Genomic DNA, 21816 nt, shown 5'->3' on the forward strand with positions numbered 1-21816 from the left:
AATGAAAAAAAGTGATCAGGAAAGAGCAAGAAGACAGCCCCAAACGACCCCAGTCACTGCTGCACCTTCAGGGGGTTGATTTACCTGCAACAGGTAGACAAACTGATAATGGACTACATTGTTGGAGATTTACAGCCTCTGAGTTAAGTTGAAAAGCCACTAGGACAAAACATGATTGTATTCAGCAGGGGTCTCCAACCCTGTCCTGCATGTTTTAGATGTTTCCTTGCATCATCACACCTGATTCTAATTAATGGTCGTCATCAGCTTGTCATCCAGGTCTGCACAAGTCTGTTAATGACAGTCATTTATATCAGGGTGCTGAAGCAGGGAAACATCTAAAACATGCAGAACAGGGTCCTGAGGACCAGGGTTGGAGACCACTGCTGTATACAGTGAACAATTTTAGGATAGGGGAGCGTTTCATTCGTACTTATTGTCACGTCTGGTGTATGGTGTGGACCAAAACGCAGGAGAGCAGGAGGCAGGAGTTGCAAAAACCAAGGATTTATTCCAGAAAACCAAAAAACAAAGCGCTGCTTGGCAGGATCAAAAGAAACTAAACAGGGGTCAAAAACTTTAGCAGGAAAAACGTGGCAGGAAACATGGAGGACAAAACAGTATGGACTGACAGGGATCAAGGGAATGACAAGACCAGATATACTCAGGGGATAACGAGACATGACGAGACACAGGTGCAGACAATCAGGGCAGATGGTACAAAGGCGAGGCAAAACAGAAACTGAAAGGCTGGGGGGAATGTCAAACCCTGACACTTCGCACCTAAAAATATTGAAATGAACTGAATTTGAACTAGTTCAAAATGAAAATGGTGAACTATGAACATGAACTGTTCATTTTTAAACTATGTGAACTGAACTTTGAAGTAGTTCATGAGAAGTATGAACTTGCACAACACTGATGATCTTAAACATCAAGAAGAACACCACTTTACCGTCAAACATGAACTCAGATGATATCAGCTTCCAATTAAAACCAGACAAGGATCCAACGCTTCCAGCGAGCTACCGCCCAATATCCCTTATAAATGTAGATCTCAAAATAATCTGCAAAGCTCTTGCTAAGAATAAGTCTTTCTATTATACACCTGAACCAAACTGGTTTCATAAAGGTTAGACAATCTTCCACTAATACACGTAGGCTTATTAATATTATAAACTATTCTAATGTTAACAATTTGGAAACTACAATTATATCTCTAGATGCAGAAAAGGCATTTGATTTAAACTGGGAATTTTAATGGGCAACTTTGCAAAAAATTTGGATTTGGCTCATCATTTATTAATTGGATAAAGACATTAGTACCTCTCCCAAAGCATGTGTAAGGACAAATGATCAAACTTCTTCAAGCTTTAACTTGCAGAGAGGTACGGCTGTCCTCTTTCTCCTTCACTGTTTGCAATATTTATTGAGCCTTTAGCAGCTGCTATTAGGCAAAATAAGAATATTAAAAGCATAATATGCAAAATTTTAGAAGTATTTATGCTGATGATGTATTACTCTTCTTCCAGAACTCACAAACTTCACTCACACAGATAATTACATTTATGGGTGGATTTTCATCCGTATTTGACTACTCTATCAATTGGTCCAAATCCACAGTTATGTGTATTAACTGCAATTTCCTGAAAATGTCCACTACTAAATTACAGTCAGAAAACATCTGATATTTAAGAGTAAATATCTACATAGGTTGTCAAAGCTAACAAAACTAAATTATGTTCAGCTCTTAAAGATAATAGAAGATGATCTCAGCCATTCGAATTCTCTTTCCATTTCACTCATGGGGAGAATTTCCAACATTAAAAGGATGGGTTTTTAAAATATACACGAAAGTATGAAAAGGTATATATAAAAAAAGCACACTTTAAATATCCACTGGGCTTACATCAAATACATCAAAACACAACAATAAAAAACAGTTTTCTGAACTTATCAATATGACTCTGTCCTTCACAGGATAAGTACAATGGATCACTGCAAAAACTCTAAATCTTAACAAGAATATTTGTCTTATTTCTAGTTAAAATAATTCATTTTAGTAAAAAATCTCATTACACTTAAAACAAAACTCATCACTGTCAAAAGACAACAATTTTCACCTGTTTCAAGTAGATTTTCACTTGAAATAAGTAGAAAAATCTACCGGTCGAACAAGATTTTTTTGCTTGTAATGAGAAGATAAATCTTCAGGCAAATCTGGCAGATTGTTCTACTTATTTCAAGTGAAAATTTACCTGAAACAGGTGAAAATTGTCAAATAAGTTGTTTTTCTGATGTTATTTTTCTGGTGATGACTCTAAATGTGGAAATAGCAGTAAAACCACATTCATTGATGAAATGACATAAGGGATGGAAAGGGGGGATGGCAGTTTTACAGGGGATGATTTTGACAGTTTTTATTTCAGGAGGGGGTGATTTTGACAGTTTTTATTTCAGGGGTGGATGATTTTGACAGTTTTTATTTCAGGAGGGGGTGATTTTGACAGTTTTTATTTCAGGAGGGGGTGATTTTGACCGTTTTTATTTCAGGGGGGGATGATTTTGACCGTTTTTATTTCAGGGGGGGATGCCATCCATCCCCCCTCACCCCCCCTCAACTCCAGAACTGCTTTTAAGGAGCAGTAGCCAGTCTTTCTGACTTGTGTGCAGGGTGCAAACACACGTTGTTTTATTTTGCAAGTAGCTTTGGTGACGTAGCCCAGAGGTCCTCCTTTGCGACGACGTGATTGGCTCGATTATACCGTTCCTCTTCTCTGATTGGCTCGACGATACCGTTCCTCTTCTCTGATTGGCTCGCCGATACCAGTTCCTCTCCTCTGATTGGCTCCCGGCCCCAGCGCAGTTCCGCCAGCCGTGTGTTTGTGTTGTGGCTGTTTGGTTCAGTGTCAGTAGAGAGAGCTCTCCGGACCAGAGCACGAGTCTGGGACTAAACACACTGGCACTGTTAAGTGCGTCCGTTCATAAAGGTAGTTGCTTACAAATTCTTCTTGAAAAGGTCACAAATATGTCGTTTTTTATCCTAGCAGGGGGGACAGTTATCAGCCAGCTAGCCAGTTAGCGCTGCTAGCGGCCAGTGTAAAGGGCTTGATTTATGGTTCAGCGTTACACCGACGCAGAGCCTACGGCGTAGGGTACTCGGCGACGCGCACCGTACCCTGTGCGTCGCCGCGTACCTTACGCCGTCGATTTAACGCGGGAGCAGAAATCAGGCTTAACTTCAGGTTAGCCAGTAGCTGGTGTTTTGTTGACTTGACAGTTGATCCAGTTGTTATCTGAGGGGGTTTCTGGTGGGGGAGGATAGGAACCAGGGGCAGGGATCCAAACTGTTGCTGTAGTTGGGTAGACAGCATCAGTAGAGGAATGGAGACACAGCTTGTCCCTCCTGTTGATAGGTATTGCCACCTTTCAGAAATAGAAATAAGGGACACCCCGATTTCAGCAGCGCAGGAGCCAAAAAAAGGGATATCGCCAAAACTTCTAAACTGCATAGAAATGTCTTTATTTTATATGAAAAAACTAGTTTAAAGTGCTTTAATAGCATTGAACTTGCATGACTGTACAGACAGACAACCATACTAGCAACTGAAATAGACTCCTATGCTATGAATGTCCACCAAGATGCCAAGATGTAGAATATACAGGGGAAGAATATGGTGTAAAAGTTAATTTATTTCAATAATTCAACTTAAAAGGTGAAACTAATACATGTATATTACATAGTCTCATTACAGGCAAAGCAAGTTATGTTAAGCCTTTATTTGTTATAATTTTGATGATTGAATTGTTTATTGAGTTCATAATATATTCTAATTTTTTTTAATTTTTTTTATTTGGGGTTTTCATAACCTGTGAGCCATACAGGACTGTCTCAGAAAATTAGAATATTGTGATTTTCTGTAATGCAATTACAAAAACTAAAATGTCCTATACAGGATTCATTACAAATCAACTGAAATATTGCAAGCCTTTTATTATTTTAATATTGCTGATCATGGTTTACAGCTTAAGAAAACTCAAATATCCTATCTCAAAAAATTTGAATATTCTGGGAATTTTAATCTTAAACTGTAAACCATAATCAGCAATATTAAAATAATTAATGGCTTGCAATATTTCTGTTGATTTGTAATGAATCCAGAATGTATGACATTTTTCTTTTTTTTTTTTTAATTGCATTACAGAAAATAAAGAACTTTATCAAAATATTCTAATTTTCTGAGACAGTCCTGTAAGGCAGTGTTTCCCAACCCTGGTCCTCGAGGCACCCCTATCCTGCATGTTTTAGACGTTTCCCTGCACCAACACACCTGATTCTAATTAATGGTCCTAATTAGCTTGTCACCAAGGTCTGCACAGCTCTGTTGATGACACACGTACTTTTATCACGGTGTGCTGAAGCAGGGAAACCTGCCTCGAGGACCAGGGTTGGGAAACACTGCTGTAAGGGACACCCCGTTTTCAGCAGCGCAGGCGCCAAAAAAATGAAATCCCCAAAACTTCTAAACTGCATAGAAATGTGTTTATTTTATATGAAAAAACTAAATGCTTTGATTAAAGTTTACAGTGTTTTAATAGCATTGAACTTGCATGACTGCACAGACAGACAACCATACTAGCAACTGAAATAGACTCCTATTCTATGTACGTCCACACCTGCCAAGATGTAGAATATACAGGTGAAGAATATGGTGTAAAAGTTCATTTATTTCAATAATTCAACTTAAAAGGTGAAACTAATACATTATGTGAACTTAACGAAGTGGAAAGTGAATCACATTTTCTGTTATATTGCCCTCTGTATGATGAACTGAGAATTCCATTATTTACTGAAATGTCTGTTAAAAACCCAGAAATGTTCTGGTGCTCTGACGATGATAGAATGGACGGGTTGTTTAACTTCAATGTTTTTAAGTTGGCTCATTTTGTTTCTGAAGCCTGGATAAAGCGTCAGGATTGTTTATATGTTTAATTGGTACAGGGTCTGTTGCCTGGCTTTCATTTGCTTTATGTTCCTTTTTCTTTTTTTGGTGTCTTTTAAGCCCACTCGGGCTGGGCACTTCATGTGCATGACACGTAAATAAAAACTTCCATCAATCAATCAATACATGTATATTACATAGTCTCATTACAAGCAAAGCAAGATATGTTAAGCCTTTATTTGTTATAATTTTGATGATTGAATTGTTTATTGAGTTCATAATATATTCACATTTTTTTAGATTTCTTTATTTGGGGTTTTCATAAACTGTGAGCCATAATCACCCAAATTATAACAAATAAAGGCTTGAAATATCTCACTTTGCATGTAGTGGGAAATAATACATTTGTTTCACCTTACGTTGAATTTACTACGAATGAAGTTTAGCAATACAGGACTGTCTCAGAAAATTAGAATATTGTGATAAAGTTCTTTATTTTCTGTAATGCAATTTAAAAAAAAAAAAAAAAAAAAAAAAAAAAAAAATGTCATACATTCTGGATTCATTACAAATCAACTGAAATATTGCAAGCCTTTTATTATTTTAATATTGCTGATTATTGCTTACAGTTTAAGATTAAGATTCCCAGAATATTCTAATTTTTTGAGATAGGATATTTGAGTTTTCTTAAGCTGTAAGTCATGATTTGGTCATGGGCAGGTAGCACAGGTGACCTCTCTCTGTAGACAGCGTGAGTGGAAACAGCCGTTGATCTTGTGGCGGGCAGAGATGCTCCGTAGCAGTCCAGGATTACTCCCTCACAGGCACTCCTGCCCCACTTCTGTTGGTCTCTCCGAGGACTTTTGTCCACCTGTATTGTCCATAATTCATTTAGAGATGCTGGAGTTAGGAACATGTCCCTGTAGCCACATCTAAAAACTCCCACCCTATTCCTATTTTCTATTCCACCCCACTTCCCAGGGACCTCGCACTCCCGTCGGTGATCAAAGCGTCATCCTTCTCATTCTCAGTTTTTTTTCCTGCTCTGCATCCTTCATTTCAACTGGATTTTATTTATTTTTTTTCTCGTTGTGAGCTGGTCTTTTTAAAAAAGCTCAATTAGCTGCTTTCACATGTAAACACGTTTCTGTAATCACAGATACTCATAACAAACTTTTTTTTTTTTAAGTGCTTACATTTCCACTGTAATACCTCCAGGCAGAACAGACTCCAAAGCAGCATGGCTGATGGCAGCTTCAGGTGTATAGGTCATATTGCCACAGAAGAGGAAATGTTTTATTAAGAGACAAATCAGTAAGAGTTTGTACGGAAGAGTATTAGGGCCAGGCAGGAGAAAAATATAAATAATATTTTATTAGGGCCAGGCAGGAGAAAAATTAAAGTAATATTTTAGAGGAGAAAGGTTTTTTTTCATTATGCACGAATTATGCATAAAAAGTCGAAATTTCGAGAAAAAAGTTGAAAAGTCGAGATTAATGTTGAAGTAGAATTTCGAGAAAAATGTCGAGGAAAAAAGTTGAAATGTTGAGAAAAAAGACGAAATGTCCAGAAAAAAGTCAAATTTTAAGAAAAAAGTCGAAATGTCGAGAAAAAAGTCAAAATTTTAAGAAAAAAGTCGAAATGTCGAGAAAAAAGTCGAAAAGTCGAGATTAATGTTGAAGTACAATGTCGAGAAAAATGACGAAATGTCGAGAAAAAAGTCGAAATGTCGAAATTTAGACTTTTTTCTCGAAATTGTATTTCAACATTAATTTCGACTTCTTTCTCGACATTTCAACTTTTTTCTCGAAGTGCACAATAAAAAAAAATCTTCCACTCTCAAATTTTTTTTCTCTTGTCAGGCCCTAATACTCTTCCGTAAGTTTGGGACAATTCAGCTGACTCCATTCTAACGGAGTGAGAAGTAATCTTCCTTCCTTCTTATGGTCTTAGCTTCAATCCTGTACATTAAGGCCTCAAGCAAACTGCAGAAAGAAGCAGTTTTCAGTGGCTACTTAAAGACATGTATATTGACATGATAACTGAGGAATTGTCTCTTTGGATCTATACTTTCTGTACATGAGCTAATGTGTCTTTCTTTGACTCCTACCCAAACACGCGAGTGAGGGATCTGCGTTGACTCGTAGTGATTAGAGTGGTCTGCGTATGAAACTGTTGGCTCTCGTTGAGTTGTTTAACGGGGAGGACACCAGACTGGAATAACGGGATTCAAAATTACTCAGTTTAGCACTTGTTTTTTTTTTTTTTTTTTTGTCTGTTTGGCAGTGGCCGGAAAGTTTCCGAGGACTGGGTGTCTGAATTTAGCATACTGGAATATCTAATAAATTCCAAATTTAATGGAAAACAAATGTACTTGTTTCTTCTGGCTTCTGCAGTCCACATATCAAAGTGTGCTCGGGAAAAACACTGAAACCCACTTTGCCCCAGATACATTCAGCGGTTTGTAAGTGCATCTATTACACACTAGAGTAGCAGACAGAATAGACAACAACTGGAAAAAAAAACCCCCAAACAAACCAAAATGATACGTAGTAAGACGTCCTGTGTGAATGGGGTCTGATAGGGGGAATGGTAGCTTTTGATTGACATGTTGGTGTTCCAACTTATAGGATTTTGAAGATCATATTTATCAACTTTCATGGAAATTAAAATCTAGTATACCAATCAAGATGTCAAGCACCTCTTTTATTATGATTGTAAAGTAATTAGAAAGATTATGGGTATTTATCTCAAATCTTTTGAGGAAACATGATAACTTTGCCATTTATTGTGGCTAAATCATAGCTTTTAAATCAAAAGGTACTTTTCTTCTGCTCAAAGAAGAGGTAATTTCATGCTAATGTGTGGATGCTGCAATTTTCCATTTGTTGCTAGTTCCAGTTAGTAGAAGTACAAATGAATTTTCATTGTTGATTGTGTACAGTCTGCCGTTATACTGAGCTTGACCTTTTGTACTTTTTTTTTTTTCAGGATAAAAACAAAAAGTTGAGAAGAATGGCATCAGACTCTCCACGCAGACCGAGTCGCTGTGCTGGAGGAGTTTTGGTGCGACCACAAGCTGCAACGTAAGAACAGAAAACCCCTTTTTTTTAATTATTCATCTTTTCAGAATGTTAAAAAAAAAGTGATATTGTTATATGTGATGTTAATCTGCAATCCCAGTTCCACGCCATTTGAAAAACAATGATAAAAGGACTATTTAAAAGTAAGCCAGGCTTACTTTTAGTATCATACCTTTTTACAACTTAAATTTGATCTTTTGACATCTTTTGACCTAACATCTGTAAATCCCCTAAACACGAAATTTTCCAGGATTTTATTTGACATGACTTTGTTGTTCTCACAGGGAACAGTCGTACATGGAAAGTGTCGTGACTTTCCTGCAGGATGTGGTTCCTCAAGTAAGTTTCCTCTACCACCACACTATTAAAGTGATTTTTAACCATCTGAGCCACATCAATAAATAAAAACAAAACAAAGAAGACACACAACTCGTATGTGAGACATACAGTGGTTTGAATGACACAGTGTCTGTTTAAAACAGTTGTTTTTAGAGCAACGGGTTCTGCAGCTCCTCCACTGCGCTCCACCGACGTTCTTCAGGCTGTGCCTTATTTCAGTTCTTTCCCACAGGTTTGAGCTAACGTGTTAATGTGCGTTTTTAAAAACCCGAATATGAGCCCTGGGTTACTCCTTTTAAAACCCGAAAATTCGGTCATGTAAACATCAAAAGGAACATGAATTTGTTTTCTGCACATGCTCTGTTCACAAGGAATCCTGGTCTTTTGAGTCCAGGAAGTTCTTATAAACACGGAGAAACACAAGACCAGGAGGAGACTAATCACTTCATAAATGTAATGAAGGATATGAACATTTCTGCATTTGTAGACGGTAGAAAGTACCGGGATAGAAGATTTACAAGAAGGTGAGAGAAAAGTTGCGCGGACCAGCATTTGGATACAGGAAGAAGAAGTAGAAATGACGGGAATTGCGTCATGACGTTCTCCACGCGTCGCTGGTTTGATCCAGATATCCCAAAATGTCCCAATTGCGCCAAAATGACACAATTAATTCAAAATGGCCGACTTCCTGTTCAGTTTCGGCCATGGCGCCAAGAGACTTTTCTTTAAGTTGCAACATGATACAGGTGTGTAGCGATTTTCGTGCATGTACGTCAAACCGTATTGTGGGGCTTGAGGCACAAAGTTTTCTAGGGGGCGCTGTTGAGCCATTAGGCCACGCCCATTAATGCAAACCATTAAATATCACATTTGTCGCCAGGCCTGGCTTGCTTGCAAAATTTGTTGACTTTTGGGGCATGTTTGAGGGGGGCAAAAAGGCCCTCATTTCGTTCGGAAAAATAAAAATGAGGAAAAAAAAAAAATTCCTACAGATACAATAGGGCCTTCGCACTGTCAGTGCTCGGGCCCTAATTAATTCAGAATCTTCAGCTGTTTGTTATACCAAAGTGACCACAATGTGTGCATAAAAAATATTTAGAAAACACTTTAGGATACACTCATGATGCAAAAAAACATTAAATTGATGATTAAAAATTATCCCTGAATACAGATCAAAATGGAAAGTTGTGTGGGCTTAGCCTGGAATAATATCCGCTAGCACTAAAACACATCCTGTTACCATTAAATGGACTGTCACACATGTGTCTTGGAATCTCACAATGTTCACATGTGTTGTGGTGTAAATACTGTCTACACTTCTTTTTTATCTGTCAAATTGCAGGCTTATACTGGGGCTCTACCCACAGATGAAAAGGAGAAGATCATCTGGGTTCGCTTTGAGAAAGCTGACATCAGTGGTAAGCTTTTAAACAGACAGCAATTCTGACACATTAGATCCTAATATGTCAGATATCATCTTTGATTGGAGTCTCCTGTAACTCTTTCATGGGGTGGGCGCGCTGGGGGGGAAAGCACCTGCCCTTACACCGTGTCCTAACGACTATCACGTCGCACTGCGTTACATCGGACGCTCCCTGTCCACACTGAAACCGTTATGGGCCCCCACGTTATTTTTATTGACAGCTGAAACTCACCTTTTACTCACTGCACTACCCGCCCGTGAGCTCCTAAAGTGGCAGCACCTCGCGACGCGCTGGAATCCGCGCAGCTCAGCGAGGTCAACGGACGAGACGAAGCGAGCGTGACTCCCATTGGTCAGTCTCTCGCTAAGCAGAAACTGGTTATCACATTAATGATTAAGGTAAATGAAAAAGACACAAGCTTTAGATAATAAGTGGTGAAACTTCCAGCTCCCTGTCCATCTCCCTCCAGCAGCTGCCACTTTATTGAGGTTTTTGTAGTGAAATGAGGAGGTATCATAGAGATAACTTCTCATTTCAACTAACTGGATCAGCCGTTCCTCATCCGTGACCGTTTCCTACAGCGCTTTTCACCGGCTTTCAACGCCAGCGGCAGGAAGAAAATAGAAGCAGGACGTCCGAGAAATTTTCAGCTCAAAACGGCACGCCGCGTCGCTCGCGGCCAGTTAGGACAGTCCAATAGAAAATAAAGCAATGGAATTGATTTTGTCGCTGACGCTCGCTTGCATCGCATGCAGTTAGGACACCAAAGACAAAGAGAGCTCAGGCCCTGTTTACGCGTAGCAAAAACGGTGTTGTTTTCATGCGTTTTGGCCATTCTTTAACACGAAAACGGAGCTCAAAGTCACCAAAAACCATCATTTCTGAAAACTCCGGCCAAAGTGGAGATTTGCAAAAACTCTGTCTTCACGTTTGCTTGTAAACGGAGGGAAACGGACATTTAGGCTTCAGAACGTCACATTATGAGACAGAAACGTCACCAGCGTCACGTGTGCCACCTGTGTTTACAATTAGTTTGGCCACCGTCAATATTTTCTTGTATTTTACCTATTTTATATTCTAACGTCACACTTAAAAGTAACTCCACTTCTCTGTCACTCCAAACTCTTGTTCCGTCTTGGAAGTAAAGCCTGAATTATGGTCCTGCGATAAATCGCCGCGTACCCTACGCCGTAGGCTCTGCGTTGGTGTAACGCGGAACCATAAATCAGCCTTTACTGGAAGTTACTCGTGTCATTTGTTGACGTTTTTTCCAGGATTCTGATTGGCTAGCATGACTTTATCTTCTCGTTACACTGCCCCCTGTAGGTTTGGCTGCTCATAGCACCTTAACAGCTTATTTATGCGGGTTTGTGTAAATGAAGAGATTTTGAAAACGATCTTGTGTAAATGATGGTATTTTTCAAAACGTAGAGGGGGAAATATCCGTTTTTGTAAATACCCGGCTATGTGTAAACGTGGCCTCAGTTTCAGTTAAATGTATTTTTAAAAAGTAAGAATATCAATCAGGCAGCACGGTGTCTTGGTGGTTATCTCTGTTGCCTCACAGCAAGAAGGTTCCCGGTTTGACTCCATGGCCCGGCAGGGTCTTTCTGTGTGGAGTTTGCATGTTCTCCCCTCCGGTTACTCCGGTTTCCTCCCACAGTCCAAAACAGGCTAGTAGGTTGATTGGTGATTCCAAATTGCCTGTAGGTGTGAGTGTGAGTGTGAGTGTGTTTGTAAATATGTGTCCCTGTGACGGAGTGGTGACCTGTCCAGGGTGAACTCCTGCCTCTCACCTGAAAATGATCTGGGATAGACTCCAGCAGACCCCCGTCACCCTGCAAAGGATATAGCAGGTATAGAAAATGGATGGATGGATGGAAGAATATCAATCAATTGCTTAGAAAAGCTGCCTAAAAACCAAGACAATTCAATTAAGTGTGTATGAAAATAAAATACAAAAACAAACAAGGATTAAAAGGCACATAAAAAGTCCCAATCGGTCCCGTCTTTAAAGGATATTGCACACTCAGGTCGTCCGGTCCTTGTGCACTATGTCAAGTTAGTGGATGGACGTCCAACGGTTCCTGCATTATTTACCATGAAACAGGAAGTGCATGGTTTTGTAATACCAATGAAAAAAATCCAAATCATGTATTCGTCCCAGGGAAGGGAGGCTTAAGAATCGCAACCATTTCACAGAAGCACACATTTCAGACACTGCAACTTACAGTGTATTCTGAAGTTTATAACTCTGTATAGAAAATAGGAAAATTATAATTGATTGCTGTGTTTCTGGCTTACTTTGTCCAATCAACTTCAAACTTAACACAAACAATGTCCACCTCGTTCTCATCAATTCCTGTTAGTTTCACTCAGTCAAATGGTACAATTATGGCTCTTTTATACTAGTACCTACTCAGCCCGACTCCACTTGCCCTCGTTTCTTTTCAATACCCAGATGAGTAGCAGGAGGTTGGAGTGAAGCTGCTGGGATCTAAATGAAGAAGACAACAACACTAAAGATGTAGAACCTGGAGGAGATGATAGATGTGCTGCTGGATCTGTGGCTTGTGTTTGATAACAAGTTAAAAAATGAGAGTGAAAGAAGCTTCAAGTGGTGACGCTTTTTAATTTTATAGTTAGTCTCTGTGCTGCTGAAAAGTCAGCTGGAGCCGTGAGCAGCTATGAAGAGACAGAGCTCCTGGTGGATCTGGTCGTTCCTTATCACCGTCTAGATCCCTTTTTAATTCTCTCCTCAGCACCAGGTTTATGAACATCTGACCCTCAGAGTTGGATCAAACAGACTTTTGCTGCCGTTGCTGGTTGAATAAAATGAACAAGAATCCGTCAGAGTCTCTTTCTCTGATTTCCTCCTCCTGACTCAGACGTCTGACTCCAACCCCCCGACCAATCGGTGGCCTGTAGTGTGATGATGTCAGATACAGCCGACTCAGCAGCTTAGAACCTCGGCAGAATAGATACAGAAAAGTATCTATTCTGCACATTAGACCCCTAGTGGAAATGCGCAAAACCGAGGCGAGTCGAGTCGGGCTGAGTAGGTACTAGTGGAAAAGCACCAATACAATTTTCTGTTTACTTTTCTGTGTTTGATTACGGTTCTTCTTTACATTACATATACAGGACTGTCTCAGAAAATTAGAATATTGTGATAAAGTTCTTTATTTTCTGTAATGCAAATCCAAAAACAAAAATGTCATACATTCTGGATTCATTACAAATCAACTGAAATATTGCAAGCCTTTTATTATTTTAATATTGCTGATTATGGTTTACAGTTTAAGATTAAGATTCACAGAATATTCTAATTTTTTGAGATAGGATATTTGAGTTTTCTTAAGCTGTAAGCCATGATCAGCAATATTAAAATAATAAAAGGCTTGCAATATTTCAGTTGATTTGTAATTAATCCAGAATGTATGACTTTTTTGCATTACAGAAAATAAAGGACTCTAATTTTCTGAGACAGTCCTGTATTTAGGATGCACTTATTTACATTTTAGTTACATTTTGGTAAAACATTTTTTTACATTTACTGTTTGTTGTTTTGTCAAATTTACAACATGGATGTTTGGATTGTCATAAGGTTTGAAAGTCAAACAGAAACTAAAGTTTTCCGTCTCTCTTCACGTCTGCAGACACTGCTCGCAACCCCGAGTTAATGGAGATGCACAGCGGCACTTCCGATCCCCCTCTTTGCCTCATGATCGGCTACACGGATGGGATACAGATCTGGAGCATATCTGTAAGTCATGCACTTTATCAATCTATATTTATTCATTTTGATTTGATTCTTATCTATCTCATGTCCTGATACATTGAAAAAAAAACATTGGGATGGTCATATAGGTTTCAGGTGAAGAATCAATTTTATGCAATTGTAAAATTTTCCACTGTAGGATGAAGTTTTTATTCATATTTGTTTTTGAAAAACCCTTAAAAAATGAACACCATAACAAACAAAGTTTAGTCCAGGTACATTTTCATGTCACTCTTTGAATATATAGACATCATTAAATAGTTTTTTCACATAGAAGCTATAGTTATTTTTTTAACCAAAGCACATTGCTTACCTGAAGGATTAACTTGAGCTGTTGAAAATGCTTCTTTATTTTTCTTACTGCATTGATGCTTTATCTTGAGAATTGATTGCGTGACTGGATAATGTAAACAGCGTTTGAGGTTCAAAAGTCAAACTTTGGTAGAATCCCTTGCCGAGTGGACGTGTCGTGACATGTCACTGTTCAGCCACGTGGGCGGCAGGAAAACAGCCAAGAAACAACGTCAAGACGGTTGACTGAACAATATTTAAGAAAAGTTCCAGATTAGCATACAGTAGGGGAATCCTGTAGTTTCATTTATATTTCCTTTTACATAAAACCAAACACATCAACGGCAAGCTCTGAAGTTTATTTCACCCCTTTATTGTCCCTCATGCAAAATTTGGTTACAGCAGTAGTGATTACAGCCCCCCGCACCTAAAAAAAAAAACACAAGACAAAACACAATAGTACAAGAAAACTAAGAAAGAACCCAAGAAAGAGATTTATTAAACATTATTGCATTAAGCAAGTCCAAAAATGCTAGTTGTTTTTTTTTAAAATCCACTTAGAAAGGTGATCTATTACTCAAGTTACACAGAATATCTTGGAGTGGAAGTTAATCTCAGTTCAGAGCAGGGGTGCAATATGACAGGAACAAAAGGAGTTTGATCATTTTGAATTTGAATTGAATTTGAAGATTTTTATTTCGAACATGCATGTTAAAAAAAAAAAAGAATACAAAAAAGTAAAAAAGTACAAATCGAGTCCTACCCCTGAATCTGACATACGTTCTTACATATAACAAGAGTTTCAATAAGCTTACTTAACAAAACACACATAACCAAACGCCCCTACTTTAATAACTGTTCAATATAGTGATATAATACTCAATTATATGTCTATATAAATATAGTCAAAAACAAAACAAATCAACGCAAGCAAAAAGAAAAGAAAACAAACGCCCAGCATTTAGTTGTGCTACTATGTATGTATGTAATGATAGAAGTAATTATAATGCATAGTATTATATTATCATTTACTTTACAATATAATAGAGAACAATAGACAGCAATGGTATAACAATATACTTGATTAACTATATAAGAGTAGATATGCTATATATATACACTGGTTCATATATTTACCTCCAATTATATATATATAAAAATAACTATAAATCTATATATCAACATATCTACATATAAAATATTTTATTATTATGCTTTAAAAAAGAAAAACTTGTCCTGGCAACGGCACCTATGCCATTTGAAACACGTTGCTGGTAATATCATTAGTTTATCTGGGTTACTTTGTCCAGCCTTTATGATGATGGAAAAAATGTCCACATAAACCCTTCAATTCTCATATTATGTGCATTTGTCATTTTAGTGATTTATACAGAAGAAAAGCTATAACATAGTATATAGCTATTTCTACAAAAATATGGTAAAACAACATCAAAATGAATGTTTAGGAATTTCCAAATCAAAGCTGTGTCTTAAATGGAGCTGCCAAGCAGCCGTTCCTCTCAGGGAAAACCAGCAACATTCCAGACCTGGAGCTTTTGTACGGTAAATGGGCTAAAATTCCTCCGAGCTGAAACACAACACTGATGAAAGGTTCCGCTTCTAGTTCAGTTACATCAAGTGCTGCACAAAGAATCGTCACTACATTGTGAAAGAAAAGGTTTAGATCATTTTGAAGTCACACATATTTACAATAGATGTTTTCTCCAGTGAAAGAATAAAGAAGTGTGGTATTTTTGTTATTTATATTCAATGGTATCTGCTTTTAATACTTTTGTGAAAGTCTTCAAGCACCACTGAGCCTACATTTTATTTTATTAGGCAGAATTTAAAGAATGTAAAGCTCTGAAGAAATCCAAATTAAATAGTGCTTTATCAGTCAAATATGTTGTAGAGACACTTAGACGGAATGGCTGCGAGACGTTTACCAAAACACTGCGTCAAAGCACATCAGTCATTTACATCATTTGATAGTTTTGCTGTTTGAGTAGTTTCAACCGATTGTATTGAATAAAATGGCTGTATTTTTCTTTTTGGTAACAATATCGTTATTGATTTTTTTTTATTCACATACTGGATATTAATATAAAGGATATTTCACAACAACCTTCACAACCCATTCTCTCTTTGCATCTCTCTTCTTACAAGGTCCAAAATTAATACAAAGTAACATACAACAGTGTGTAAGTACAATCCAATGGTACCTCTAGCAAATGAAAGATATACATAAACAAAACTTACACTTTTGCTGTCGCCCTCAAAGACCTTCCTCTTCCTGCCCTGCATTTTCCTCCCGGAGAAGCTCCCCTATATCTCCTTTTTTAATGAATTGATTAAACGGTTTCCAGATTTCCTCGTACATTCCGAGTTTGTTTTTTAATGTATATGTTATTCTCTCCACTGACATACATTGTGCCATAACTTTGATCCAAGTGCCGATTGTAGGCGCATCCGTTTTCTTCCAGTTAAGAGCAATAATTCTTTTCGCCTGCAATACAGCACAATCAATACATTTACGTTCTTGGGTTTTCAAATTGAGATCTGCTGGATGTAGATGCAGCAATAACAACGTAGGCTCCAGTGGAATATTCATACAGGACAGGATAAGCATGGTTTTATTAATTACCTCCCTCCAGGATTTTTTTTTATTTCGTCACATTCCCAGACACAGTGCACAAATGTTCCCTGAACCTCATTGCATTTGAAACAATTGTCAGGTATATTACTGTTATATTTATTTAATATTTACAATACGGCTGTATTTCTGGCTGTATGGCTCTTTTCTCATCATTTTATTTCATGTTATTTGTTATTTAAGTGTACTCTTAAATGAAATACTTTTTGAAAAGTTATGGATAAGCCCTGAATGCAGGCATTGTGACGCAGAATTGTCAAATTGGTCTGATTCACCGCACAAATCGGCACAGATTACTTTTGTAATACTGTATTTGACCCGGTCTTTGTACGTTTTGACCGTATAGAAAGGTAATTCTCGTCAGTTGTGTGAAATAAGACCTGGAAACAGGCATTGTGGCATAGAATTGTCAAATTGGTTTAATTCACCGTTCTTATCATTTTATTTCATTTTATTTGTTATTTATGTTTTAATTGTGTCTTGCCGCTTTTAATGTTGACGTAAAGCACTTTGAATTAAATGTGTTGACTTGTGCTATACAAATAAACTTGCCTTGCCTTGTATTTAACAATAATGTCAGTGTTCACTAAGAACACTTTGTTCTTCTTGTAAGTTCCAGTTACAATACTGTCTCAGAAAATTAGAATATTGTGATAAAGTTCTTTATTTTCTGTAATGCAATTTAAAAAAAAAAAAAAAAAAAAAAAAAAAAAAAAATGTCATACATTCTGGATTCATTACAAATCAACTGAAATATTGCAAGCCTTTTATTATTTTAATATTGCTGATTATGGCTTACAGTTTAACCCTTGTATTGTCTTTGGGTCAAAATTACCCGATTCTTCTATCCTTCTTTCCTCCTGCTCTCTCCTTCCTTCTCCCTTCCTCTTTTCTCCATTCCTTCCTCCCTCCCTTCTTTCCCTTTCTTCCTTCTTTCCTTCTTTTCTCCTTTCTTCCTTACTTCCTTCTTTCCTTCATTCCTTCTTTTCTCCTTTCACTCTCCCTTGATCTAAAGACAGCACAAGGTTTAAGATTAAGATATTCTAATTTTTTGAGATAGGATATTTTAGTTTTCCTAAGCTGTAAACCATAATCAGCAATATTAAAATAATAAAAGGCTTGCAATATTTCAGTTGATTTGTAATGAATCCAGAATGTATGACATTTTTGTTTTTGTAATTGCATTACAGAAAATCACAATATTCTAATTTTCTGAGACAGTCCTGTATATTGCAGGAGCTGTGTGACTCTCGGCCACTAGATGGCAGTGTTGACCATATTATGGGCTGTATCCAGTTCTGCCTTTAGCAGGAGCCAAGGCTGGAACAGTCGCAGCACAGAGGAAAGTTGCCTCAAGAATACTGTACAGTTAAGCCAGATGCTCCTTCATCAGATGATTGGTACGACACCATTTACAATATCTTTGTAATGGAGAGTAAACGTTCTCTACGAGGCTGCAACAATCCAAATTTGAAGCAATCTGAGAAGATTGGAAAAGTTATATTTCCCTGAGACGCCCTGCTTTTGTTTGAGATGTATTTCATTTACCCATTTGTCTTCACATAAACGTTTTGGTTTTTTTCTCCTTGTCTTAATGAAAACACCCCATGTTTATGTTTTTGTTCTTTTTTCTGTTTGCAAGAAAAAGAAAAATGGATCGCAGTAGAGATATAATGTTGGTATGCTTATGTTATGCTGCTGTTATGCTCGTGTGATTCAGAATAATAAAAAAAACAAAGAATACTGTACAGTTAACTCAAGGAGGCGTAAAGGAGGATCATTTCCAATCAATCAATCAATCAATCAATCAATCAATCAATCAATCAATCAATGAATCAATGAATCAATAAATCATTTATTTTAACTCACGACCATGATCACATGGTATGGACCACAGAACACAAACATTTGTACATTTGTAGCAAGTGACAGGCTGTATATATTCAACTAAAATATTCAATTTGGCAAAATAAAAATCATTTAAACAGAGGAAGGACATTCTTCAAAAAGGCGCCTAATTTATAAATAACCCAATCCAGCAGACCCTAAAAACCTACAACTCCAGATCAGGAAAAGTTAGATTGATGTTGAAAATGCAAAATAAATAAAGAATACAACTATATGCTAATCAGAGTTGAGATGATTCTCACATCGACTGACTTGTTTTTTATTTCCTTTAGACGGTATGAGCTCTGGATTGTTCTTTTCTTCCCCTCAAATGAAGTATTTGATGAGAATAGTTAAGTAAATGCAGTACTGATCAGAGATCAACTGACCACTTCAGGATTGTTCTCTTTATTCACTGGCCCTTGTATTATGATTTTATTGTTTATTCCAGATTCTTCAAATGGTTTATTTGTATCCTATGTAAAGGAAGAAACATATCCCAGTCTTGGAGTAAAAATCTAGTATAGATCTTGTAGTAAAGAACTTTTCTCATCAAATACTCCCACTTTCAGGAATACTGCTGTTGACATCACCTTTTACATAACGTCATTATGTTATTTTTTTCCACTTTTCACTGCTTAGTGGTGCTAAATCGTCCCCATACCAACTTCTCTTTTTTCTTTCACACTTTTTTGGGGGAATGTGTTACAGATTTAAAAGGATGAATAATAATCAATGAAACAAAGTTCATGAGGGAAAAAACATGATATATCAATATGTTCATTCTATCTGTAAAGAAATAAAGGTTAAAGTAAATACAAGAATCCCTGCCATATTCCCATATTTTCATATTATCCCAGCTTTTTATGTAAATGTGATTTTGAAATGAACCAGGATGTTCAGAGACTCTTTTCTTGTTTAGTATTAGTTTAGTAGTAGTAGCATTTAGTAGTTATTAGTGTGTGTTGTTAACTTCATTTTTATCAAACTGCATAATAATGTAGGGAGCCTTGTTTTTATCTAGTATTAATGTTTCCATCCATCCATCCATCCATCCATCCATCCATCCATCCATCCATCCCTCCCTCCCTCCCTCCATAACCATCCATCCATCCCTCCCTCCATCCATCCATCCATCCATCCATCCATCCATCCCTCCCTCCATCCATCCATCCATCCATCCATCCCTCCATCCATAACCATCCATCCATCCATCCATCCATCCCTCCATCCATAACCATCCATCCATCCATCCATCCATAACCATTCCTCCCTCCCTCCATCCATAACCATCCATCCATCCATCCATCCATCCATCCATCCATCCATCCATCCATCCATCCCTCCCTCCATCCATAACCATCCCTCCATCCATCCATAACCATCCATCCATCCATCCATCCATCCCTCCCTCCATCCATAACCATCCCTCCATCCATCCATCCATCCATCCATCCATCCATCCCTCCATCCATAACCATTCCTCCCTCCCTCCCTCCATCCATAACCATTCCTCCCTCCCTCCCTCCCTCCATCCCTCCATCCATAACCATCCCTCCATCCCTCCATCCACCCATCCCTCCATCCATAACCCTCCATCCATCCATCCCTCCATCCATAACCCTCCATCCCTCCATCCACCCATCCCTCCATCCATAACCCTCCATCCATCCATCTTTGTTTAAATGCGTCCTCACGTTTGGGCCAGTGTTAGATTTCAAAAACCTTACCAAGTAAGAAGGGGAAACTATTCTGACCTGTGTTCTGTGTTGGTCTTGGAAAATCATTAGAAGATTTTGTCAGCTCTGCAGCTTAACAAATTACCCACAATGCTGCAGAGGTTTCTTTGGCCGAGTATCGCCTTTCATGTAGAGACTGTCACTGAAACATGCAAACTTCACATACATCCTGCTGGATCTAAACACTCCAGAGTCCTTAATCAGTCTCTTTATAAACATCCACATGCAGCAGATAGAAGGACAATCTCTGGCTTTATCCGTGATCACACACACTGGTCATTATGGGGTGGCAACTGGCAGACTTTCTGTTGCAGCTTTACAGCTGTTTTAGCCACGCTGTACACACCCTGTAAAAATATAAGTAAAGCAGACCAATGTCGCTTTACAGTTAAAGTCAACAATGCTTCGGATTCGTACAGGGCGGCATTACCACATAATACTTCGCCTCTTCATTGTTTTCTTTCACTTTTCAAGCTTTCTGGGATGTTTCTGGGCTGTGCTTTCTTTTTTTCTCCCATTCCGCTCAGTTTTAAGTAAGCAGCGAAGGTGCCTCGGTTTTTGCTCCTGAGTGCCTGTGAAGTGTTTGTGACAGTTTCTAAGCCAACACCCTCTGTAATGGCCCAGCACAGCACACACACACACACACACACACACACACACACACACACACACACACACACACACACACACTTTCACTCGTTTCTGAAATGGGGACGGACCAGTTGTATTGATGCTGACAGAGGTGTTTAGGTGATGTAGGTTACGGTGACCTCACACTGGAGAGATGCAACCACTTCTGTCTGATAAGAGAAGGCTTTCCCGGACTAATGCAGTGCGTTTACATGGGTTTAATTCCTGTTTAATTCAGAATTAAAATTATATTGGATTTAAAATGAGAAAAAATTACCATGTAAACACCTAATTCCCAATGAAAATGGCCATTCCGAATTAAACTTACCGTATTTTCCGCACTATAAGGCGCACCACATTATAAGGCGCACTAAATATCTGGTAAAATACCGACTATAGTGGCTGGGGAGTTACGTATCTACCTGATGGAGCTGCACTACAGGAAATGCTACAAAATCCTAGCAAATGCAAAAAAAAAATAAACAAGAAGAGAATTACTGTATGTCAAACTTTATTAACAAAATAAAAACCAGCTTTGCTCCGTCTCGTCAAAGTCTCCATTATGTGAGTCAGCGTCACTGCTGTTGTCTTGAACGTCTGTGACGATTCCTGACGTTTTTAGCGTCATTACTTCGGCGACACCAACTACATTACCCACAATCCCCCTGACTACAGTAACAAATTACCGTAATGATCATATATAAGGCGCTCTGCCGGTTTTTGAGAAAATTAAAGGCTTTTAGGTGCGCCTTATAGTGCGGAAAATACGGTAATACCGAAGTAAGTGGCTGGTTTATTCTGATTTTAAATCAGAATAGAATAATTCCGTGATCATGTAAACACTCATTCCACTTTAAATGAATCCCGGTCTTTCTTTCTGCTCGTTCCCTCACCCGTCTGTCTCCTTGACGCTTATATTCCTGCTGGGCTGGTTTTCCAAACAAAGTTTCAAGATGGCAGCAGTAAACGCTGGTCAAGAGCAGAGAACATTTATTTAATAAATAGCTTGGAGGACCTGGAAATAATTAAAAGAATAGATGGAAACA

At 38.1% G+C, this 21816-nt stretch overlaps 1 protein-coding gene across 4 annotated transcripts in view; it reads left to right on the plus strand.

The window, feature by feature from the left end:
* Positions 1-2874: 2874 nt before the first annotated feature.
* bcas3 (BCAS3 microtubule associated cell migration factor) overlaps positions 2875-21816 on the plus strand; it is a 515318-nt gene continuing 496376 nt past the window's right edge. For 2 of the 4 annotated variants that reach the window (XM_061718687.1, XM_061718690.1), the window contains exons 1-5: positions 2875-2990; positions 7935-8029; positions 8311-8365; positions 9708-9783; positions 13449-13555. In XM_061718687.1, coding sequence (XP_061574671.1) covers positions 7959-8029; positions 8311-8365; positions 9708-9783; positions 13449-13555 — 309 coding nt within the window. In that variant the 5' untranslated portion in view covers positions 2875-2990; positions 7935-7958. Of the gene's footprint in view, positions 2991-7339; positions 7408-7934; positions 8030-8310; positions 8366-9707; positions 9784-13448; positions 13556-21816 lie in introns of all 4 variants that reach the window. The other 2 variants (XM_061718688.1, XM_061718689.1) reach the window with 2 other exon arrangements.

This window comes from Cololabis saira, chromosome 4 (assembly GCF_033807715.1).
Source record: "Cololabis saira isolate AMF1-May2022 chromosome 4, fColSai1.1, whole genome shotgun sequence".
In the NCBI taxonomy this organism is placed as follows: Eukaryota; Metazoa; Chordata; class Actinopteri; order Beloniformes; family Belonidae; genus Cololabis; species Cololabis saira.